This window comes from Bos indicus, chromosome 10, assembly GCF_029378745.1.
Source record: "Bos indicus isolate NIAB-ARS_2022 breed Sahiwal x Tharparkar chromosome 10, NIAB-ARS_B.indTharparkar_mat_pri_1.0, whole genome shotgun sequence".
Taxonomy (NCBI): Eukaryota; Metazoa; Chordata; class Mammalia; order Artiodactyla; family Bovidae; genus Bos; species Bos indicus.
The window spans coordinates 82,127,529-82,153,023 of NC_091769.1; the positions used below are offsets into that span (position 1 = coordinate 82,127,529).

The 25,495-nt window shown below is 44.4% G+C and overlaps 1 protein-coding gene across 1 annotated transcript in view; it reads left to right on the forward strand.

The window, feature by feature from the left end:
* The window catches only part of TTC9 (tetratricopeptide repeat domain 9), a 36,273-nt gene extending 31,512 nt beyond the window's left edge, over positions 1 to 4,761 (forward strand). The window contains exon 3 of the mRNA XM_019969152.2: positions 408 to 4,761. Coding sequence (XP_019824711.2) covers positions 408 to 487 — 80 coding nt within the window. The 3' untranslated portion in view covers positions 488 to 4,761. The remainder of the gene's footprint in view (positions 1 to 407) is intronic.
* Positions 4,762 to 25,495: the final 20,734 nt, after the last annotated feature.

Below are 25,495 nucleotides of genomic sequence, written 5' to 3' on the forward strand. Positions count from 1 at the left end.
ACCCAAAGTAGATACTCAAAAATGGAGGTTGTCACTTGCAAGACGAGACCGGAGATTCAAAGAGACTGGTAGGTTGCCTGAGGTTAAACAGTAGCTAACTCTGAACTAAAAGTCTCAACTCACTGAGCTGACTGAGGACCACTGGGATTGCTGCTGCATAGAAATAAGAGAAGAAATTCTCGCTCCTCTCCTCTCCTTCCCATCTGTCCTCTGGGTCATGGGGACCTGTCCCCATGGAGGCAGGGAAGGAGAGGAACTGCACTCCAGTTGCCTTCTCTGTCGCCCTGGACCTTGGCTGAGTGAGGCTGCCCTGTCCGTGATCTGCAGATGCAGCTTTGGTCTGATCCCCTGTAGACCCACCAGTCCCCTCACCAGCTGTTCCCTAAGGTGTGTTTCTCTCCTCACAGACACCAATGTGATTCGATATATCCAGCTGACGGAGATGAAGCTCAGCAGATGCTCCCAGAGAGAGAAGGAAGCCATGTGAGCAGAACACCTTTCTAGAGCTGCGCCTGGCCCAGGACATCCAAGCACCGCGTGGTGAAGAGCCCCTCCCTGGGTTCTGGTCCCTTCTCCTCACTTCCTCTTCCTATTACCCCTCACCTCCATATCTACTCTCCGTGCGCACAGGAGACCCGTGGATTTGGAATCTGGTGGGTTGCCCTGACAGTGCAGACAGCCTCCTTTCAGTAGGGGCAGCCGCTGAAAGAGACCTGGCTTTGGCGGGAACAGCCATAGAGGACTGTCACAGGTTGGGAGTGCCCTTACAGCTTCGACTTGGGCCAGCACTCCTGACAAGAGGCAGAGCCCGGCAGGTGGACCCTCCCAGAGGCGTCAGGCATGGAGCCCACGGGCTGGACCCTTCCACTGCTTCTTCACAGACTGGAGCATCTCACGGCAACTGTGATGAATCCAGGAGCCAGACAGACACCAAAAGCATCGGTTGAGCCCACAGAGTCCTAGAATTTGTACACTGGATTTCTGCACACACACACACGCCCGCTCCCCACCCCCAAGAACCCTCAGCCCCTGCCTCCCTCCCTCCCTCGTGGTCTCATTCTGTGCTTTCTCCTCTCCCCCTTGGGGATCTGAGACTCTGCCAGATTCACATGCCATCGAAACCCACTCTCAATGCCCTCTGGTGACCACACATACCATTCCCCCAGACTCCCAGCCAGCAGGCAGCTGTGACTGCAGAAGGTCAGGGTGGAGTGGGCCAAGGACTGACCACGTAGGGCTGGGGGGAGGGAGAGATGACGTCTAGGGGACAGAGCATTGTATAGACTGGGAGACTGAACTGTGGACGAAGTTAAGTGTGAATAAAAATAAATGAACAGGCAGCAGTCCCTGTCACTTCTGTTGGAAGCAGCCCAATCCCTCACTTTTACTCCCTCCCCCAACCCTCAGTCAGAGTTGCTTACAGCCAGGCAGGATGGGGCTTCCCCCAGAGCAATGGGCCACTTGTCCAGTGGTGTACAAAGCTGGCTGCGCCTTTGTGCTTTTAGAGTAGGCTGGGACTGTGGAGACCGCCCAGGGACTTGGCTGGTGGGAACCTGTAAGCCCCTTTTTGATGAAATTATCTGGACTCAATATCTAGCACGTAGAATGTGTTCAACAAGTATTTGTTGACTGAGTGAATGATGACTGCAGACTGGTTCTCCTGCCTTAAACTCATTTTATCCCAGCCTAGTCTCCAGATACCTATGCTCTTTTTGCGATGCCATGTAGCTTCAGTCAAATAAGAAACATTTACTGAGGGCTTGTCATTTGCCTGTCATTGTGCAATATGCCCTTGGACGAAGGATGTAGTCCCGGTCTTCAAGGAGATGGAAGAGTTGAGAAATAGTCATAGGAGATTATTACCAATGACACCTTTAATTTATATGATGCTTTAAGATTTTCAAAGCACTTTCATGTATTTTTTGTGTGATCAGTGAGACAATATTGTACAAATTAAAATATATACAGATGCAATAATGTTAATAGTGAGCATTTATTAAATGCATTCTCCTCAGATCTTTACATGTATAATCTCATTTCTTTCATGTAATTACCTACTATTCCCATTTGATGGATAAGGAAACTGAAAAACAGAAAACTTGTCCAAGGTTGCATGGCCTTAAGTGGCATAGCTAGGATTTGAACTGAGTCTGTCTGACTCTAGAGTTTCAGCTGTTGACTACTCTGTAGTTAGTTGCCGCCCTAGAAAGTACTAGATTGGCTTAAGTTTTCATTCGGGATTTTCCATAAGATGTTATGGAATGAAATTTTTGACCAATTCAATATTATATTGGATAGTTGTTATTGTTTAGTCACTAAGTCGTGTTCGATTCTTTTGTGACCCTATGGACGGTAGCCTGCCAGGCTCCCCTGTCCATGGGATTTCCCAGGCAAGAATACTGGAGTGATTGCCATTTCCTTCTCCAGGGGATCTTAGCAGGACAGTGTGTGTGACAAGCCCTGATGATGCCAATGATGGTACATGGGCCACCTTTTGTTATTTAGCCCTAGTTGAAAAATGGTCCCCAGCACTTGACTCCCTAGTGGTGGAAAAGACAGCTGAGATCCAGCAGTTAATTCTGTATATTGTTCATTCTGCTTGCTGATGGGCCAGTGTGTATCCCAACAATCCACCAAGCATTCTTCACTCCCTCCCCAGCTTTGGGAAAGAGTCACAATTATAGGTAGAGAATGAAAGGAAACACAACGTTAATTATGGGTTATTTATTTAATCAGAGGCTTCAGCACTGCAGGATCCAATCTCTGCTCAGGGTCCAGAAGCCAGCAGCACAGGTTATATTCACACAGTTCCTCAAAGGCTTCCAATGGGGTCTGCAAGAAGGTGCTAGAAATATCCAGGGGCTAGAAGCTGCTGCCTGTAGCTCAGCCTCTGGAGAAGGGAAACAGGGGAAAAGCTGTCATTGCTGCCACGCTCTCCCCAACCTCAACCATATCCTTCTCTCTCTTCTCTTCCCTCAAAATGGTTTCACGTGACCCCAAGTACAGGCAAACGTGCAAACCTCCCCCCTTTCCAAGCCTCCATCCCAGGAAGTCTGTGAGCTGGCAGACTGCTCGTCAGGATCTGAAGAATGAAGATGAGGTCATAGGTGGCCTGCAGAACCAGTTCAAATTGGCAGGGTCTCTCTTTGGTCTTCATGCAGTGAGGACGGACTCAGGGGAGCTATTCTCAATGTGGAGCAAGAGAGGGTCTTGCCTCACCGAGAGTTGGGGCAGGGCTGGACAGATGATGTTAAGATTGTTGCCATCCTTCCCAGAACTAGGTGAGGACAACCTTGTGGGACCTCATAGAGCAAGTAACCAGGCCGTCTGCTTGTCTAGTGACGAAGATATGCATGCTGGGAACTCCATCACTGTGACCCACAGTTCAATGATCCCAAAGGAAGAAACTGCCTGGGGAAATGTTTGAGGTGGTGGGACTGAATTTTCTGTGCATTTGTCCAGAGACTTCAGACAGCTGGTAAGCAACATGAGGTTTGTTCACCATACCAAACCTTCAGCTTCCTTCTCCTCATCCAGCCCCCAAACAGGGACTATCATTTAATACATGTTTTGTTTGCAAATGTCACTACTGAGCTGAACTTGGAGTGCTCAATCTGGATTTGACCTGCTTTGTTATCTCCTGCTGGGACTTTGGTGATAGAGACTTTGGAGAAAAAAATTACGCTTTTGTTGTAATTATTATGAGAGCCTCAGATGTGTATGGTAGAAATATTAGGGGGGAAAAAAAGACAAATTCTGCCCCATCATCCTACTACTGGAGACAGATATTGTTATCCTTTTGAATGTTTCTTTTTGGTATAAATGTACACATGCACATCCTTTTTAAACAGAAACTGGATCATACTGTACATACTCCTTAATAACCTACTTTTCAAAATGTGTATTTATATTTTAAAATATATAATACATACACAGGTACAAAGTTCAAGAAGTACGAAAAGCTCTAGCATCAGAAGTAAATCTTCCCACCCTGTCTGCCAGCCTCTAGTTCTTCAACTACTTCTATCTCCTTGCAGAGACAGTTACGCATTTTCAAATGTCTGTATCTATTGTGTCACAATTGCTAGCATATTGGACACACTTTCTGCACCTTGTGGTACTTCATTCACAATATCATGAACATAACATGTTTTGTGCATCGCCCAAGCTTTTTCAACAGCATCCTCATTGGGTGAGTGGACCTTCATTTGGTAACCAATCTTGTAATAGTGATTATTTCATCTGTTCCCAATCTTTACTGTAAATAACGTTGCAACAGACATTCTCGTAGCTAAATTTTGCACATATCTAGGACTATTTCCTTAGGGTAAAATCCAAGAAGGAAATTATTTGGCTATCTTTAAGAAATTTGATATATGTTACCAACTGCCCTTCAGAAAGTTTGTACCAAAGTCCTCTTCTTTTGCAGGCTTGAGAGTGCCCTGTTCCCTGCACTCTCACTGCTACTGGGTATTATCACTTATCAAATCTTTACCAATTTGATAGGAAAATAATAGTGTATCAACGTTACACGAATTCACACTCCTTTATTAGTGAATAGCATCTTCACGTGCTTATTGGCCATTTGTGATTTTTCTATTTATTTGATATTGGTATGTTTATCTTTATTATCAATATGTACTTTTATTAAGAATATTGTTTGTGGCAAGAAACATTGCCAAAATGCTTTCCAAGTGCTTTGCTTTCAAGTTTTGTTTATGGTGCTTTTTGACATACATAAATTCTTAATTCTACAATTAATTTGTTCCTCTGTTGCCAGCTTCTTCTGCCTACTGTTTGTTCACTCTCTCATTTCTATCAGAATGGTCCTTCCAAAACACAATCCGATTATGTCACTTCAGTTTAAAAATCTTTATTGACTCTTCATCATTTTTAGGACAAAGGCCAAACTCAGCATAAAACACAAGGTCTTTCAAAGGATTTCTCACACAGACTCACCTCCTGATCCTCTTGCCAAAGTTCCCTACATTCCAGTGCTACATAGCTTCTTGTGATTCGCTGAACCCATTGTTCTGGGGTCTCTTGGCCTTTCCATGCTTTCCAAAGCTATCTAGGTGGCTATGACTCACCCTCCAACCCACTCTGCCTTGTTAATTCCTACAGCATTTGTCAAGGCTCACTGCTTGAAAGTCTGCCTTGACTCCTTAGTCTGCATTCCTAAAACAACATGAGCCTGCCTCTGCCTAGCATTTGCTACAAATAGGAATTAGAACTTCCTATTTCTGTTTCTCTGGTCCGCTACCTGGATGTTCCTCAAGGCAGGTACTGTGGTTTATTCATCTTCACAGCTAGAATGTGTAGCACAATGCCTGGGGCATAGTAAATGTTCAGTAAACAATGGGCATTGAACTTGAAATGAATGATGGGTTCAGTGGTAAATAGCACTTGAAGTAAGTGCAAACTTTGACTGGATCTGTCCGTCTAAGAACTGAACAAATCTTAAGAGACTTGGTTCAAAAGAGAAGCTACATATTCCAGTGCTATGCGTTCCAAAACATCAGAATCACTTGAAGCAGCTTTTTTAAAATACATAATCTCAGTCTCAGCCTTAGATCCATTGAATCATGGAGATGATGCTCAAGATACAAGTTTTTTAACATCCTAAAGAGTTTCTGCTGGCCAGCCAGGTAAAGGAGCCAGGACCGAAGTAGACCAGCAGAAAATCAGAACAGCCAGCTCCACTCTATCAAATCATGCGATCTTTCAGCATGGATGTCTTTTGGCAGGGATAGATGGAGCTTTGTTTCAATACCAGTTTGGTGTCTACTAGCTGTGTGACTTTGGGGCAGTTGCTTGGCTTTTCTGATCCTCATTTTCCTGACCTATACATGGGATACTGTCATTTCCTTTGAAAGGCTGTTGGGAGGATTAAGAAATACCTGTCTTCTAGGTCAGTACTTGGCACAGAGTAAACATGAAACAAACAGTAATATCCTCCCCCTCCCCAGCCTCAGCTTCCTCATTTATATTTTCTTCCTAGCTTTATGCTCAGTCCTGTCTGACCCTTTGCGATCCCATAGACAGAAGCCTGCCAGGCTCCTCTGTCCATGAAATTCTCCGGGCAGGAATACTGGAGTGGGTTGCCACTCTTTTCTCCAGGGGATCTTCCCCACCCAGGGATCAAACCCAAGTCTCCTGCATTGTAGGCAGATTCTTCAACATCTGAGCCACCAGGGAAGTCCTCCTCATTTCCAGTGTGGCTACTAATACCTGTATGTTTAGCTTGGGTATTTTCCCAGACTGAACTCTAGAAGAAAGGAGACTTTCAACAGTCCCCTGGGTTACTCTCTGATCAAATAGAACAGCTACTTAGGGGTTAGGGGAGCAGAGGAAGCCCCATCCTCCATCGCACGCCTTCTCCAAGCATATCAGACTCCATAGCAATTGGTTGGAATAATTATGATGGCTTTCAGAACCCAGTGTTTCCTAGTCACATCCAAAGATCAACATAGTTTTCTTGCTACAGTTGCTCCCAGAGGCTGGCAGCTTCTGGGCTGCAAGGAGAAAGCTATTGTCAGGAAAGAGGATAACTGCTGCCCACTCTCCTTCCAGTGCCCTGGTATCTACATCACATGCCTCAGAACAGGAAAGACAAAGCTGGCCGCGAGGCCAAAATATCTGATCTGCAGCTGCTTAGATTAAGATGCCCCTGCTGCCCACTCCCACTGCCTACACTTGCTCTCCCCACCAGCCCAGGGCAGGCAGCACAGACTGGGAAAATGCATTCAGTCCATCAGGCATGACAGAGTTCAAATTACCAAGTCAGCATGAAAAGTCTCCCTCTAAATGGACTGAAATTGGATTCTATTAAAAACCACATTCAGCTAGGCCCCTGGCTATTAATATTTGCTAAGACACAGAGGAGGGGGAGAAGGTAGAGGGCCCTGCAAAAGGTTGGGAATCTCAGCTGTTCTGTTGAATTGCTTGTCTGGAAAAAAGCCAACAATTGAAAGCCAGATTTGCCCTGTCTTCAACATCTCACAGAATCTTAGGGCTGGAAAGAATGTTAAAGCTCGATAATTCAACCTCTCATCTTATAGATGAAGGATCAAGTCCAGAGACGATAAGTGACTTCTTCAAGGTCACATAGCTAGTAAGTAACAAAGCCAGAACTAGAACTCACATCATTTTTCTAACAACAAATTTATATTGTGTCCACTGAACCAACATATATTTACAAAGCATCTTTCTTCTTTGAATGTAATGCTGTGATATTACTCTCTTCTAAAGAAAGAAAGAAAATAATACTCATGCAATCATCCTCTCACTCAGTACTTACCATTCCCATCACTCTAGTATAGGTGGTTAACAAGGTATTGTCTCCACTTGTGAAATTCAGTCTATAGGGAAGAAGGAAAAGTAAATAGGCAACTTCAAAACTGTGTAATAAATGTTATAGAAACACCAAGGGCTCATGGAGAAGAGGCATCTATAGCAATCCTGGAGGATCAAGGATATTTTCCCGAGGGAGTGCCAATCGGAGGCACAGAAGTGGTAAGAGAGGAGTCAACTTCAGACCAGGGTCAATGGCAAAGCTCTGTTACTCCTTTCCCTGGATACAATATGAAAAGATTTGGGGCTGTCATTATGAGCTGTCTCTCCTTACCCTTTCTCTGGGTTTCATGCCTCGGTTCAGGTAACGACACTTTACTGCCCATATAGGCTCAGGGCCCAAGAAGCCACAGAAAACTCTGCAGACTCTACCTGATTAAACCCCCTCTGTGCAGAGTAGGGACAAGTACATCGGTTATCTCTGAGCACAATCAGAAGCTCTTCAAGACTTGTGATTTCCACAGTAGGTGAAAATTCTACACTAGGTTTCATGAATGTAGCCCCAGAGGCATCATGTCACGCGGACCTTTGATATATTCCAGTTTTTTTTCCCCCTCTGATCTCAGCCTCTTTATTCTAGAACAGCATTATCCATAAGAAATAGAATGTGGGCCACCTGCATAATTTTACATTTTCTAATAGCCTTAAAAAGGTAAAAATAAACAGAGAAAATGACTTTATCTTCATTTATAAATGGGTTAATAAAGGTAAGTCAGAATACTGTCTGGATATTGTAATCACCCAGTCAGCATTTAGAAAATACAGACGGTAGGGTCCTGGAAACAGCATTTTTAAGAAGCTGAAATTCTGGCAAGAGAAGGGGATGACAGAGGACGAGATGGTTGATGGCATCACTGACTCAGTGGACATGAGTTTGAGCAAACTCCAGGAGATGGTGAAAGACAGGGGAGCCTGGCTTGCTGCAGTCTGTGGGGTCACAAAGAGTCAGACATGACTGAGTGAGCAAAAACAAGAAAATTCTGGTAGTGGTTCAGAGAGTCATATTTGGGAATTGCTGAGCTATTGAAAGGGCTTCCCTGAAAGGTTTCTGACAGTTCTAATAGTCTATAAATATGTAGTAGGAAAGCTAGCTAAGACAAACAGAATTGATCCTTTCTGGTCCATGTATTTGTTTCATTAATTTGCATGAATCAGTATACATACTGGGGACTTCCTTGGTAGCTCAGTGGTAAAGAATTTGTCTGCCAATGAGGAGACACAGGTTTGATCCCTGGTCTGGGAAGATCCCACATGCCAAAGGGCAACTAAGCCCGTGCACCACATCTGCTGAGCACACCGGCTGCAACTACCGAAGCCCGTGCACTCTAGGGCCCGAGCCATCGCATCACAGCTAGAGAGTGGCCCCTTCTTGCCACAACTAGGGAAAAACCCACGCAGCAACGAAGACCCAGCACAGCCATGAATAAAGAAATATGCATATTGGTCAAAGGTGAGAAAGCTTTCCTTTTTCAGAGCTCTAGAGAAGATGGAGGGATAGACATAAAGACAGTGGGGATGGCGTGTCTGACCATCAGGCATGGTTATAAGCTCATGGTAGACTGATTTTGATGGAAACTTCTATGATAAGGAAATGAAGAGATTAAAAAGGTATTGCCAGGGGAGTTCCCTAGTGGCCCAGTGGTTAGAATTCTGGGCTTTCATTGCCATGGCCTAGGTTCAATCTCTGGTCAGGGAAACATAATTTAGTATAAGCAAGGTACTGACATTTCATCCCCAGTGGATCCAACTGAAACCTTTGAGCACACATGAGGTTACTTAGGCCTCTTAGGTACCATCAGAGCCATCACTGAACTTGTAGAAGAGCTGAATTCTTTTCCTTCTTCCATTCTCCTTCTGCTTGCAGCCACAACGACCTTTAAGCCACTAAGCCCTACTTTCCTAGCCCGGGTCTAATCTTAGACCTGCCCAGGTTTGCACCAGCCTCTAGTTAAAAGAAATGAAAGTCTTAACTGAAGTGTGTTCTAAGATCCAGAAAAATGAAAGGTAAAACAGAAGAGGAAAGGGAGCTGAGAGAAATGAAAACTCTGTCAATCAGGTTGCTCATTTTGCAGTTGAGAGACTGAGGTACAGAGCACCGATAAAAGCAAGAATACTGCTAGCCTGGTCTTCATTTCTGGGATTCGCTGCACAGAGACCTCAGAGTCTCTCTTTAGGACTGCTGGAAGTTGCTTCCATTGGTTTCCTGCATCTGTTGGCAGGTACCAATAAGAAAATTTTGAATAAGACTATGAATAGAAGGTATGAGTTAAGAAATGTCTGGTGAATTCACTGATAGTAGAATTATGTCTGGTGATTTAAAAAAAAAAACAACTCATACTAAATATCACTGATGTTAAACTGTGTCTATATGCCAAAGCCAGGGATGTTTGATATGGCAAAGGCATACTGGTGATGTGGTTCCCTTTCGCTACTCATCTCTATACAAGAACTTTATTCAAAGATGAGTCCACTAAAGTATAAAGTTAATTTCAATGTAGAATGTAATCTAGTTCTTAGCATCAGCTGATGGCATTATATCCTGGCATAGAGTTTAAAAATCCCATCAGTTCACACATCCCCCATGGAGAGTCGGGGACCTGGATAGGTGAACAGAAGTGCTTCTCAAGCTTTTCTGTGCCCAAGAATAACCTGGAGATATTGTTAAAATACAGACAAATTACTGAGTGGGAGAAAATAGCTGCAAATGGTATGACTGATAAGGGGGTAATATCTAAAATTTATAAGCGGCTTATACAACTCAATACCAGAAAGAAAACAAAGAACACAATTTTTTCAATGGGCAGAAGACTTGGATAGATTGGTTTTTTCACAGAAGATATACAGATGGCCAACATGCACGTGAAAAGATGCTCAGCATCGCTAATCATCAGAGAAATGCAAATCAAAATCACAATGATGGTTAAAAGTCTGGCTTAACCTTTGAGCATCTTCAACACTAGAGAAGTTGGCCAGATTGATGTCTGAGATCCCTAGCCTCTTCTTGCTGACCCTCTCTGCTGGCCTCCACAGGACCATCTTACAGCCCCCTCCTCCCTCTCACTTCAAGAGCCTCTGTATTCCTGTGTTCTCTACTCTCTCCATATCAAAGGTGGCTTTTAGAGGAAGATCTGAAAATATTTCTCAGTGTCTCCACCTGTATGAGTTTTTTTGAGGAAGTTTGCATTTTAAGCCTTACCACTTAATCAAGAGGGAAAAGTTTAGGAAAGCTTAGGTCTCAAGGATAAATGGCAGTTGATTAGGCTCAAGCTGGAGAGGGAAGTCGGGGAAGAAAGGGCATTCTAGGCAGGAGGACCTATGCTTGCATATCCTAGTCACTCAATAAATGTTTGTTCACAAAGCGCTAAAGAAGAAAAGCGTGTGTTTAGTCCACTGGGACCAGAGAGGGATCTCTCTGAAAAAAATCTAGCCTCCTTTCCTGAACCTTTATCCAACTCTAAGAGAAGAGAGTTGGACAAAATATGCTTCATACATATTGTTTTCCCCCCTCTATTGGCCATGTAGGTTGATTTTTCCTTTAATTTAGTATTTTAAAAGTAAAAATAACCATTCCACCAGGTACCACTTAAACAAGAGGAAATCTCTTGCTTTCAACCAAAGGTATCTGTTGTAATGGAACAGGTTAGAGTTGCCTGCTTTTTACCCTCTCACTAGCTCCCTTAATTATTCAGGCCTCTACATATTTTCTCCTTCTAGAAGCATGGTAAAATCCTTTGGAATCTGGCTTCTGACCTTTGGAGTCTTGTCAGGGATAAGAACCAGAGCCTAGAACTTTCTAGAACTTTGCTGGGAGGACCACAGTTCAACCCAGGGCATGATCGGGCAGCTCTGCCCATTCTCTTTGTGTGGTTCATTTCTCTGACCCTCACTCTCCAACCCCTTGGCTTGCCTGAGTTATGGGGACCTGTGACTGCTCTTCTAAGAGGGAAGCAAGCAAGAAGACAGCAGCAAAAGCAGCTTTGGGGTAAATTTCAAGCAGCTGGGGGGTTCTGCAATTGGTTGATGCTAGTACACCAGTGAATGGAAGTGTATTAGACCAGACTAGAATGGAAGATTGGAGAAGGCAATGGCAACCCACTCCAGTACTCTTGCCTGGAAAATCCCATGGATGGAGGAACCTGGTAGACTACAGTCCATGGGGTTGCAAAGAGTTGGATACGACTGAGCGACTTCACTTTCACTTTTCACTTTCATGCCTTGGAGAAGGAAATGGCAACCCACTCCAGTATTCTTACCTGGAGAATCCCAGGGACGGCGGAGCCTGGTGGGCTGCCATCTATGGGGTCACACAGACTGAACACGACTGAAGCGACTTAGCAGCAGCAGAATGGAAGACAGAAGTGTGAGGAATGGGCACCTGGGGACAAAAGGGGATCATATGTATGAGTCAGGAAACAAGGATCCAAATAGTCAGTTTCTTCTCATCTGCTGAAACAATGGGGATTATTTCTTGGGTTGAGAGCCAGGGACATTTGGGTGATAAAGGCCTACTTGTAAGAACACAGAGCAAGCTGAATGGCACAGACATTTAGAAGAAAAATTCTGAGCTTTTATATTGTGAAGTGTGGGATAAAAGATGTTAACCAGTAGAACATCTTACTAGTAAAACCAAGAAAGACTCTCACCCACAGAATGCCTGGGCAACAACCTAGAAAAGAACTAGTTTATTCTGTGAACAGCCAGGTTGAATTTTTTAAGTCATTTCTGGCTATTCAGTGAAGCTGATTATCTAGTTATCAGTCTCCAGGTTTCTGTCCCCATTAGACACAAGGTCTTCAAGGGCAGAGACCATGCGTCTTGCTCGCTTTTGAATCCTTGATGATAGGCATATAATAATGTGGGTGATCCACCGGCCTTCCAGCAATTAATAGTCAGGGGAAAGAATTCATAATAAAGATCATGGGCAACAAAAAAGTTGAATAGCTAGAAATACTTCTGCACTACCTACTCCCGCACAAAACTTAAGGCAAGGGAAAGGACTTCCCTGGTGATCCAGTGGTTAAGAATCTGCCGTGCAATGAAGGAGACATAAGTTTGATCCCTGGTCAGGGAAATAAGAGCCCACATGCCTTGGAGCAACTAACCCCAGGTGCTACAACAACTGAGCCCGGGGACTATAAGTAGAGAGTCCGTGCCCCTCAATGAAATATTCCACAGAAAGCAACAAACATCTTGCCTGCCACAACTAAGACCCTATGCAGCCTAACTAATTAATTAAAATATGAGATAGTACATAAATTTTTTTTAAAAAGACAAAGGAAAACCTAGGCCCTAAAGTTGCTCTAATGGAAATTGGTCTTCCCTCAGCCTCTCCTGCTCTCATGCTGCATTTCACCCATGTCGTCGCCTAGTCTTACAGCCTTTGCCCCCCAAAGCAAAAGGCTTTGATTAACCAGTCAAGTCACTTAATCTCATTTGGGAAAAACCAACTCTATGGTCTGTGACTCCTCCTCCGATAACCCCATACAGAGTCACCAGCAAACCAGTCATTACTATAGCCCTGGAGCTGACAGAGGATTTCATTTGCTTTTTGAAAGACAATTCATATGAAACATGAGGATAAAGACAACTGGCAACAAGAAATCAAAACTCTGCAAGCATCACCTTCTCTCATCCCTCCTTTCTGCTGACTTACTCCTTCTTGTCTCAGAGATGAGCATCTTCCACTCAGGCTGCTGAGCGAGGCCCGTTGACAGGGCAATGAGCTTTCCAAGCCTTAGCTTGGCAATCTAGCTTGAAGGCGTCCTCTGTCATCAGGCCATTTTGGAAAAATGTAATTCACCGAGCTCTGATTTGTAGGAGGCTAAATCTTAAAGAATGAGGACTCTGAAGAAACCATAGGCAGAGAAGTAACTATCTCAGATAACAAAATGCTTTTATTGCATAAACTTCACAGGCCTCTAGAGCTTAAAAGGAGCTCATCCAATTGAACCTTTTATAAAGAGAGGGAGGCTCATGGTGACAGGGCTGGGACTCAAATTCATTTCTTTCAGAGTCCAAGCTCCATACTTCTTAGTGACCCTGGGCCTTTCATGCAATTCTAGGTTGGCAACTTGTTTCCTAGGGTAGGAATTCCATCCTGGAACCCCTCAATTTGTACCTCAAACCTAAGAAAAGAAGGAAGAAGTGACTTTGGGGATTCACTGTCAGGCCACTGAGTTGAAAGAGAGCTGCCACTATAATAAAAACTCCCTCAAGCCTCCTCGTCGGGCAGCTCAGCTTCAGAGCTTCCCAACCCCAGGAGCTATGGCTGTGACCTTAGAGGTCTTAGCAGTTCTCTATGCCTTAGGTCACCATGGAAAGGGGGTGACCCCTGAGCATTTGATGGAGACAGCATGAGAAGGATTGAATGGCAAGAAAGACCATGCACCAAGTTACAGTTGGCTTGGAATTAGAATTTATCTCACTGCTAACAGAGCACAGCAGTAGTTAAGCTGAACAAATCCCATCAGTTCTATTTTCAAAATATATCTAGAATCTGACTGCCTCTTTGCACCTCCTACTAGTAACACCCTGATCCGAGACATGATCTCTACCCTCTTAGCAGCACTAACTAGATCCATTACCCCTGTGCTTGACTTCCTCAGTGTGTTCCAAAGTGATTCTGTTAAAACTTGATTCTAATCATGTAACTCCTCTGCTCAAAACCTTCCATGGCTTCCCTCTTACTCAGAGTAAAAGCTGAACTATGAACCACTTACTATGAACAACAGGATCTGACAGGATCTGGATCTATAGCCTCTGACTTCATCATCTGTCTGCATCTCCAGCGACACTCATCTCCCTATGACTCATCGCTGGCTCCCACCTCAGGGCTTTTGCATTGACTGTTTCCTCTATCTAGAATTCTCTCTGAACCCCCCTTCCATGCCCTCACTCCAATAACATGACTAGCTCTATCACTTCTTTCAAGGTCTTTACTCAGAAGACACCTTCTTAATAAGGCCCCTCCTGACTATCCCCTTCTAAAATCTTAACGCTCGTCCCAGAAGGTGATATTTCCTATATCTCTTCCCCATTTTACTTCTTCTCCTTTGCACCTGCCAGTGACATATTACATATTTTACTTATCTTTCTTTGATCAGTTTTTGTTAAAAATTTTTTTGCTTATGGCACAAGGGTCTTAGTTCCCTGGCCACAGACTGAACCCGTGCCCCCTGCAGTGGAAGCACGGAGTCCCAACCACTGGACCATCAGGGTTAATTTATCTTATTTATGGTCTTCCTCTCCCACTAGAATACAAATACCACGAGGGTTCACTGTTGCTTCTCCAGCAACCAGAATGGTATTTAGCACACAGTGGCATTCAGTTGACATCAGTTAATTTCTGAGAGGCTAGTGGATCACCCACACTATTGTATGCTTATCATCAAGGATGCGAAGTGAGAAAGATGCATGGTCTCTGCTCTTGAAAACCTTGTGTCTAATGAGGGACAGAAACATGAACACTGATAACTAGATGATCAGCTTCGCTGAATAGCCAGAGATGAGTTTTAAAAAATGGAGAGAATAGCATTGAAACATGTGTATTACCTTATGTGAAATAGATCACCAGTCCAGGTTTGATACATGAGACAGGGTGCTCAGGGTTGGAGCACTGGGATGACTCTGAGGGATGGGATGGGGAGGGAGGTGGGAGGGGGGTTCAGGATGGGGAACACATGTACACCCACGTGATTCATGTCAATGTATGGCAAAAACACTCAGTTCAGTTCAGTTCAGTCACTCAGTCATGTGCAACTCTTCGCAACCCCATGAATCGAATCACACCAGGCCTCCCTGTCCATCACCAACTCCCAGAGTAAACCCAAACTCATGTCCATTGAGTTAGTGATGCCATCCAGCCATCTCATCCTCTGTCATCCCCTTCTCTTCCTGCCCTCAATCCCTCCCAGCATCAGGGTCTTTTCCAATGAGTCAACTCTTTGCATGAGGTGGCCAAAGTATTGGAGTTCCAGCCCCAGCATAAGTCCTTCCAATGAACACCCAGGACTGGTCTCCTTTAGGATGGACTGGTTGGATCTCCTTGCAGTCCAAAGGACTCTAAAGAGTCTTCTCCAGCACCACAGTTCAAAAGCTTCAGTTCTTCAGCACTCAGCTTACTTCACACTCCAGCTCTTACATGGATATACGTGACCACTGGAAAAACCATAGCATTGACTAGACAGACCTATGTTGGCAAAGTAATGTCTCAGCTTTTTAATATGCTGTCTACATTGGTCATAACTTTCCTTCCAAGAAGTGAGCGTCTTTTAATTTCATGGCTGCAATCACCATCTGCAGTGATTTTGGAGCGCCCAAAAATAAAGTCTGCCACTGTTTCCACTGTTTCCCCATCTATTTCCCATGAAGTGATGGGGCCAGATGCCATAATCTTAGTTTTCTGAATGTTGAGCTTTAAGCCAACTTTTTCACTCTCCTCTTCCACTTTCATCAAGAGGCTTTTTAGTTCCTCTTCACTTTCTGCCATAAGGGTGGTGTCATCTGCATATCTGAGGTGATTGATATTTCTCCCAGCAATCTTGATTCCAGCTTGTGTTTCTTCCAGCCCAGCATTTCTCATGATGTACTCTTCTGCATAGAAGTTAAATAAGCAGGGTGACAGTATACAGCCTTGACGTACTCCTTTTCCTATTTGGAACCAGTCTGTTGTTCCATGTCCAGTTCTAACTGTTGCTTCCTGACCTGCATATACGTTTCTCAAGAGGCAGGTCAGGTGGTCTGGTATTCCCATCTCTTTGAGAATTTTCCACAGTTTATTGTGATCCACACAGTCAAAGGCTTTGGCATAGTCAATAAAGCAGAAATAGATGTTTTTCTGGAACTCTCTTGCTTTTTCTATGATCCAGCGGATGTTGGCAATTTGATCTATGGTTCCTCTGCCTTTTCCAAAACCAGCTTGAACATCTGTAAGTTCACGGTTCATGTATTGCTGAAGCCTGGCTTGGAGAATTTTGACCATTACTTTACTAACATGTGAGATGAGTGCAATTGTGCGGTACTTGAGCATTCTTTGGCATTGCCTTTCTTTGGGATTGGAATGAAAACTGACCTTTTCCAGTCCTGTGGCCACTGCTGAGTTTTCCAAATTTGCTGGCATATTGAGTGCAGCACTTTCACAGCATCATCTTTCAGGATTTGGAATAGCTCAACTGGAATTCCATCACCTCCACTAGCTTTGTTCGTAGTGATGCTTTCTAAAGCCTACTTGACTTCACATTCCAGGATGTCTGGCTCTAGGTGAGTGATCACACCATCGTGATTATCTGGGTTGTGAAGATCTTTTTTGTACAGTTCTTCTGTGTATTCTTGCCACCTCTTCTTAATATCTTCTGCTTCTGTTAGGTCCATACCATTCCTGTCCTCTATCGAGCCCATCTTTGCATGAAATGTTCCCTTGTTATCTCTAATTTTCTTGAAGAGATCTCTAGTCTTTCCCATTCTGTTGTTTTCCTCTATTTCGTTGCACTGATCACTGAGGAAGGCTTTCTCATCTCTCCTTGCTATTCTTTGGAACTCTGCATTCAAATGGGAATATCTTTCATTTTATCCTTTGCTTTTCAGTTCTCTTCTTTCACAGCTATTTGTAAGGCCTCCTGAGACAGCCATTTTGCTTTTTTGCATTTCTTTTCCATGGGGATGGTCTTGATCCCTGTCTCCTGTACAATGTCATGAACCTCTGTCAATAGTTCATCAGATACTCCATCAGATGTAGGCCCTTAAATCTATTTCTCACTTCCACTGTATAATCATAAGGGATTTGATTTAGGTCATACCTGAATGGTCAGGTGGTTTTCCCTACTTTCTTCAATTTAAGTCTGAATTTGGCAATAAGGAGTTCATGATCTGAGCCACAGTCAGCTGCCAGTCTTGTTTTTGCTGACTGTATAGAGCTTCTCCATCTTTGGCTGCAAAGAATATAATCAATCTGATTTCGGTGTTGACCATCTGGTGATGTCCATGTGTAGAGTCTTCTGTTGTGTTGTTGGAAGAGCATGTTTGCTATGACCAGTGCGTTCTCTTGGCAAAACTCTATTAGCCTTTGCCCTGCTTCATTCTGTATTCCAAGGCCAAATTTGCCTGTTACTCCAGGTGTTTCTTGACTTCCTACTTTTGCATTCCAGTCCCCTATAATGAGAAGGACATCTTTTTGGGTTGTTAGTTCTAAAACGTCTTGTAGGTCTTCAAAGAACCATTCAACTTCAGCTTCTTCAGCGTTACTGGTTGGGGCATAGGCTTGGATTACCATGATAATTGAATGGTTTGCCTTGGAAACGAACAGAGATCATTCTGTCATTTTTGAGATTGCATCCAAGTACTCCATTTCGGACTCTTTTGTTGACCATGATGGCTACTCCACTTCTTCTAAGGGATTCCTGCCCACAGTAGTAGATATAATGGTCATCTGAGTTAAATTCATCCATTTCAGTCCAGTTTAGTTCACTGATTCCCAGAATGTCGACGTTCACTCTTGCCATCTCCTGTTTGACCACTTCCAATTTGCCTTGATTCATGGACCTAACATTCCAGGTTCCTATGCAATATTGCTCTTTACAGCATTGGACCTTGCTTCTATCACCAGTCACATCCACAACTGGGTATTGGTTTTGCTTTGGCTCCATCTCTTCATTCTTTCTGGAGTTATTTCTCCACTGATCTCCAGCAGCATATTGGGCACCTACCAACGCGGGGTGTTCCTGTTTCAGGATCCTATCATTTTGCCTTTTCATACTGTTCATGGGGTTCTCAAGGCAAGAATACTGAAGTGGTTTGCCATTCCCTTCTCCAGAGGACCACATTCTGTCAGACCACTACAATTGTACAGTAAGTAGCCTCCAATTAAAATAAATTAATTAATTTAAAAAAATTGAACTTGGCTCTTCAGGAATAGACTAGTTCTTCCCCAGGTCTCTGACCAAACTTTCTGTGGATGAATGAAGCAAAGAGTGGTTTGGGTGCCCATGACATGGCATCTCTGACCTGCCTTCCAGCTGGGAATGAGGAGTCAGGCCTCCTGAAATAACAATATTTGAGCATCCCCATCTCTGACTGTTTACAACTCTGTCTCTCTCAATATGTGGTGAATAAAGGCATATTCCTCATATCTCCATACTCCGTCCCTCAGGCTGATCCTCCTTTCCTACTCAGGCCCATCCAACTCAGAGATCTTCCTGTCAAGTTCAGTGAATTTCAACTTGGTTAAGAGCAGTTGTTTAAAGGGCAGCCTTTACTATGTCAGCCACAATGATAAGCACTTTACAAACAGTATTCCATGTCATCCTCACAAGGTAGGTAATATCATTCCCATTTTCATATGAGAAAACCAAAGCTTAGAGACTGCCCTGAACACGCAAGTGAGTGATTTCTCACCTCGTTCTCTTCTCTGAGATCCTGCCATCTACCCACAGAGATGGGTCCTTGCTGACATGCTGACACTAAGCATGCACACACTCCCCAGGCCAGGGTAGGAACTTGACCCCAGTACAGCAGGGTCAGTTTCTTTTTCCCAGAAATATAGATGTGGCTATAGTGGCATTACTATAAGGTCCTTCCTAAAGGGAGGACTGGAACATCAGGTGTGGTCATGGGTACCATGAAGTCCAAGCAAGAAAGAGGTAAGAATCAGATGTGCTGAAAATCAGATGGGCAGAGCACAACTGTGGGGAAGAAAGAGGAGGAAGAAAGAGGTCACACCATGGTCCACAGTGGCTTTTCCCGGGCTCCCAGTTTTTCTGAGACTCTCTCTTACTCTTCCAACTAAGTGCTCTATTCTGATTAAGATAAACTGAATGATTTTCAATTATTTGAACCAAAGGGGCTTGACTCAGAGAAGTTAAGTAACTTACCTAATAGCACGTGGCCCCAGAAGGATGAAGCTGAACCTCCAAAGCTCATGCATTTCTGTAACTGCCAAACCACTCGGATTTCGTCTTCTCCCAAAGGCAGGCAGGGCAGCCTGTCCCTACCAGGTCACACTGTCTCCTTGTCCCTCCTTTCACATCTAACATATTTTCCCAAGGAAAACTGAGATTACTCCAGGGCAGACTCAAATGGAGAAAGAAGTTAGTTAATGATGAGAAAGTGGGACTTCCCAGGCAGTCCAGTGGTTAAGAATCTGCCTGGCAATACAGGGGTCATGGGTTTGGTCTGGGAACTAAGATCACACTAGATCTCAGGGCAACTAAACCTGTGCACCGCACTACTGAGTCCGTGTGCTCTAGAGCCCACATGTTTTAGAGCCTGTGCTTCGCAACAAGGGAAGCCACTGCAATTAGAAGCCTGAACACTGCAACTAAAGAGTAGACCCCACTCACTAGAGAAAGCCCACATGCAGCAGCAAAGAGCCTGTGCAGCTCAATGAAGACCCCGCATAGCCAAAAGAAGTAAGTGAAGGGGGTGACAGAGGATGAGATGGTTGGATGGCATCACTGACTCAATGGACATGAGTTTGAACAACTCCGGGAGATGGTGAAGGACAGGGAAGCCTGGAGTGCTGCAGTCCATGAGGTCGCAAAGAGTCAGATACGACTTAGCAACTGAACAACAATAACAACAAATAAATGAATGTTGAGAATGCATAGCAAGTAGAAAAGAGCAGCACCATATTGTGGGTTAGGAGGAGACATCCTTCCCTCCATCAGACCTGGCTAAGCAGATGGCTAATGTGAGGAGAGAGGGGAGCCCAGTAAGGAGTCCTGGGGGCAGTCTTTGGAGCGGTGACTTTGTTCATGAGGCCTCCCCCATGAACAGAACTGCGTTCAGACTTGCCCCCAAATATGCAATCAAGCCAGGCAAAGCCCACAAAAAAGTGGGCCAAAGGCTTCTCCGGGCAGATCCATTAGAGGTAGCTGCTCCCTTGGAGCCACTTGAAGTCTGCAGCTCCTGGAGCTCCGTTTATTGACTCTGTTTATTTCTCTAATTTGTCAAGTACTGTCTGCGAGCTTGAGCTTGCCTCCTAAGTGCTCAGCTTCTATCCTGCCTCCCAGGCTTCTCCAATTTGATTAGCATACTCTGCTCTCCATCTTTTGAGTCATTAATGAAAACACTGATGAATATTGGGCATAAGTTGCATCCCTGGGAGGCCTCTCCTCAGCTGGCAGGGATGACCCCTCTTTTCAGACAGGCTTTGCCTATTGTTCATGAGTTTTTGTCCTCTCTTTTCATTCATCCATTTATTTAATCACTCACTTGCTAATTGTGCTAGGGCTAGAGACTTCCTACAATTTCTGACAAATGTAAATTCATGGAAATATTAATTATTACCACCATGAAGTGCTCTGGGGACACAAAGATGCACTGGGAAAATCCCAGCCCTCAGTAATAAGAATGAGAATAACAGTTGCCACCTACCAGTGATGGGCCAAGTATCAAACAGATATTACCGAGTCTGTGCTGGACATTATCCACCCTAGGGGGAGTAAGTGTTGGTAAGGATTAAGAGGAAGGAGTCTTTTTTTTTTTTTTAAAGTAAGGATTCTAATCTTGCAATAGCCTATAATGGAAAAGAAACTGAAAAATAATGAATATATACTTTGCTGTACACTTGAAACTAACATAGTAAATCATTTATACTTCAATTAAAAAATAATAAAGAAAATAGTAAGGATTTTTATTTTGGTTCTTCCACTTACTGGCTCAAGCCTTCTTTATCTTATATTCTCCTCCCATAAACTTACTTAATAAGATTATTATAAAACATTTAAATTACATAAGATAATACAGAAAAGGTGCTTGGAGCACAGCCACACATATAACAAACATTCTGCAAATGTTTACTATTATTATTATTTCACTGAATACAACTACCTGATACAAAGTACCATTATCTGGGTTTTACCAACAAGAAAAGTAAAGGTTAGCAAGGCTGCTGCTGCTGCTGCTGCTGCTGCTAAGTCGCTTCAGTCGTGTCCAACTCTGTGAGACCCCATAGACAGCAGCCCACTAGGCTCCTCTGTCCCTGGGATTCTCCAGGCAAGAACACTGGAGTGGGTTGCCATTTCCTTCTTCAATGCATCAAAGTGAAAAGTGAGAGTGAAGTCGTTCAGTCGTACCCGACTCTTACCGACCCCATGGACTGGAGCCCACCAGGCTCCTCCATCCATGGGATTTTCTAGGCAAGAGTACTGGAGTGGGGTGCCATTGCCTTCTCCGGTTAGCAAGGCTAATTTGCCCAAAGTCCTATGGCCAATAACAGAACTAGGATCCAGGCCTGTCTGTTTGAGGCCAAACCCCGTTTGCTTAATTATTATAATCTGAAAAGGAAGATAATATGGCCTAAATAACTATTCAACAAGACAGCAAAGCAAATAAGACTGTAAGGAACAGAATATATTCATGATAAAAATAAATTCTCAGTGAATACTACCAAATGATTATGACAACGATATACAGTTATTAATATAAGTGCCATACGAAAGCTTTAAAAGACAGTGTTTTAGGGTGTCAGAGGAAGGAGAGATCATTTCTGAACAGGGCAATATTTGGGGACCTTCAGGGAGGAGGTACCGTTTGAGTAGGACTTAGCAGATGGATAGGAGTTGGACAGAATGAGAAAAGAGAGAACAGCCCCCCATGTAGAGGAGGGGGACATGAGCAAAGGCAAGAAGATCAGGACCATTTAGGGTGTGTTTTAAAAAATAGCAAGAAGTTCCATTTAGATAGTAAGTGGCATATGCAAGGAAATAGTTGGGAATGAGCTAGAAAGGCGGGGAAAAAAAAACCACACTGGTGTTAAATAAATAAAGCCTTGAATCAAAAAACTGGCCAATGCAGAGAGATTCTGACACTCCAAGAGTTTCCTAGAACTTACTGGGGAAGGAACGATAATAGAGATTTGGGGATGAAGAATGGGATTTCTAAAGCATCAGACACGATTAAGCGCACGTGCGTGTGCGCGCACACACGCGCGCGCACACACATACACACACACACACACACGAGTAATTTCCAGAACTTACGCACAATAGGGCTTAAGCTTGAGGTGGGGGCTGGGCAGAGCTGACATTCAGCCAACCCATGACTGTAAACACAGGCTGTTAAAACATTAATATGCTTTGAACCTCGAGGACATCATGCTAAGTGAAATCGGCCAGTCACAAAAGGACAAATACTGTAAGGTTCCATTCCTGTAAAGTATCTGAAGCCGTCCAGATCATAGATGCAGAAAGTAGAAAGGTGGTTGCCAGGGGCTTGGGGGAGGGAAGAGGGGAATTCATGTTTAGTGAGTATAGAGTTTCAGTTTCGCAAGATGAAAACGTTCCAGAGGTCTGTTGCACAACAATGTAAATACTTACCACAACTGAATGGTGCTTTACAATGCTAAGATAGTAAATTCAATATTATGTATTTCTGACAAAAAGGGGAAAAATGTGAATATTCTCCCCAAACACTCTCCTTTCAGGTGGTGAATGACACTGCCCCTTCCCCGGGACCCCTGGACCTCCCTGACATCCTGCTGTGAGAGGACTCATGTCTGGCACTGTTTTGAAAATCACCCCTGGGGCTAGCGGACTTGGCTGAAAGATGCTTTTGTACTGCATTTTTCTTAGGATAGAAAAACACAACCATTATATCGATGAATGGGGGAGGCGGGCAGGGCCACTGCTGAAGAGTGTGGAAAAAGCAAACAGGCCCAACCACTGCACTCTGGCCTCAGACATTCCTCAGGAGGGATCCCTGCAAAAGACAGTTAGCATTGCCTGGAACTCTCTTCCTGCTGAGTCACCAGGGCAGCCCCACCCAGTTGTGCCACTGTGTTCTTTGGAGTCTGGAGGTACAGACCCCAAGACAATTTCTTCCTGGGTCCAGAAGGATCACAAGGACCATCTCAGGACATCAGGCATGCCCACCCCACTGGGCACACACCTGACTGTTCAACCTTGTAGTCACCTGGCTTTCCTGTTGCTCCCAGCAGATACCCCGACCCCTCCATTAGCTTGGTAATGCTGTGGAAGGTGCCAGAAAAAAAAAAAAAAACAGTCCCAAAGAGTTGGTTTTTGGCAGCTCTGGCTTAGTCATTTCTCTTCCTAATGAACTAGTGGAGAGATGGATCTGTCGGCCCATCCCGCTCCCTGCCCAGTGCCCAGTTCATCATCTGCCAGGCAGGACAGGAGGGGAAAGGAAAGGAGGTGGAAGCTTGAGGGTTGCTCTAGCCTCTGCTGTAACTTCCTCCTCCTGCCCCAAGCAATGGCCTCTGTCAGTCCTGCATTTCAATCTGATTCCTCCTACTTCCCACAGTCACCTCATCAACTCCCAGCACTTCACAAAAGAGAATCAAGACAAGGAGGAAGGGATTCTGAGACAGAGCTTCTGGTCAGCCAGGGTGCAAGGGGTGATGCCAAAGGTCAGATGTCAGTGGTCTTCCGGGATGGATGGGGCCCCCAATCCCTGACTTTCGGGGGCCCTGTGTGCTACATACTGCTCCTCCCTTGGGAAGTGGCTCCATCCTTGATCCAGGGAGCAGTTGGAAGGAGCCTGTATGTGTTAGTTGCTCAGTCATGTCTGACTCCTCGTGACCCCACGGACTGTAGCTCACCAGGCTCCTCTGTCCATGGAATTCTTCGGGCAAGAATACTGGAGTGGGTTGCCATTCCCTTCTCCAAGGGATCTTCCTGACTCAGGAGCCTAGACATCTGATATCTGCCCTTCAGCTGGGTAAAGATATTATTTCTTTAAGAAAGGTCAGAGGCTCCCATCCTTCCCATAGAGAAAACTTAGAGGATAACATAAAAGATCTTACCATTTACCTGAAGCCATGGTGACTTTCAGGGCTTTTCCAAGGGGCCTCCTCTGGGAGGGGAAAGGAGAGCCCATGAATGGCAGAGACCTGAACAAGGGAGAAAGGGCCACAGGAAATGGAGGGTCTGGGGGCTGTGACAGTGAAAATGGTCTTTAGTACAGTATGAAGTTTTCTCAAAACCTAAAAATGGAGCTTCCATATGTCCCGGCAATTCCTCCCCTGGATGTATATTTTTTGAAAAAGAAAAATGCTAATTTGGAAAGATACATGCACCCCATAGCAGCTGTATCTACAATTACCAATATATGGAAGCAACCTAAGTGTCCATCAGCAGATGAATGGATGAAGAAGATGCTTTATATTGGAATACTACTCAGTCATAAAAAAGAATTCAATTTTGCCGTTTGCAGCCACATGGATGAACTTGGAGAACATAAGGCTAGGTAAAATAATTTAAACAGAGAAAAATAAATACTGTATAATATCACTTATATGCAGAATCTAAAAAAGACACAACAAACTCGTTAATACAACAAAAAAAGAAGCAGACTCACAAATACAGAGAACAAACCAGTGGTTACCAGCTGTGGGGGCTGCAACATAGGGGTAGGGGAGAGGAAGTACAGACTATTAGGTGTAGAATAGGCTCAAGGGTGTATTGGACAGCACAGGGGATATAGCCATAGTTTGTAATAACTGTAAGTGGAGAGTACCCTTTAAAACTTGTATAGCACTTCCTTGGTGGTACAGTGGATGAGAACCCACCTGCCAAGGCAGGGGACATGGGTTCGATCCCTGGTTGGGAGGAGTCCACATTCTGCGAGGAGCCGCTAAGCCTGTTCACGGTAACTACTAATGCCTGCATACCCTAGAGCCTGTTCTCCTCAACAAGACAAGCAAGACAATGCAGAGCAGCCTCTGTTCACTGCAACTGGAGAGAGCCCTCAAAGCAATGAGGACCCAGAGCAGTCAGAAATAACTAATAATAAATACAAGTTTTAAAATTGTATAAAAATTTAAAGATGTTTTTAAAACAAAATAACGGGGTGGGGGGGGAGGTCTTTACTGGCACATCAGCCTTCATTACGCAGTGCCTCCCACCTGTCTGCCTGCAGCAGGTTCCTAGGGAAGCATCTGTGTTTTCCATTTTGGCCTTCCTTCTCCCTGCAGTGGCATATGCTGTCTGTTCCCTGCCCACCTCTGGCCTGATGGGCCAGTGAGCTGGAATGACATCATCTCTGCTCCTGCAGACCCCACTTTCAGTTCCTGACTTCAACTCCTCTTCTCTACCACCGCCCCTGCGTCTCAAGCCAGTGGTGCTGATTTGGGGATTTGGCTCAGCCTTTCCTGGGCATCACCAGTGTTGGCTTGGCCACCCCAGTGGCA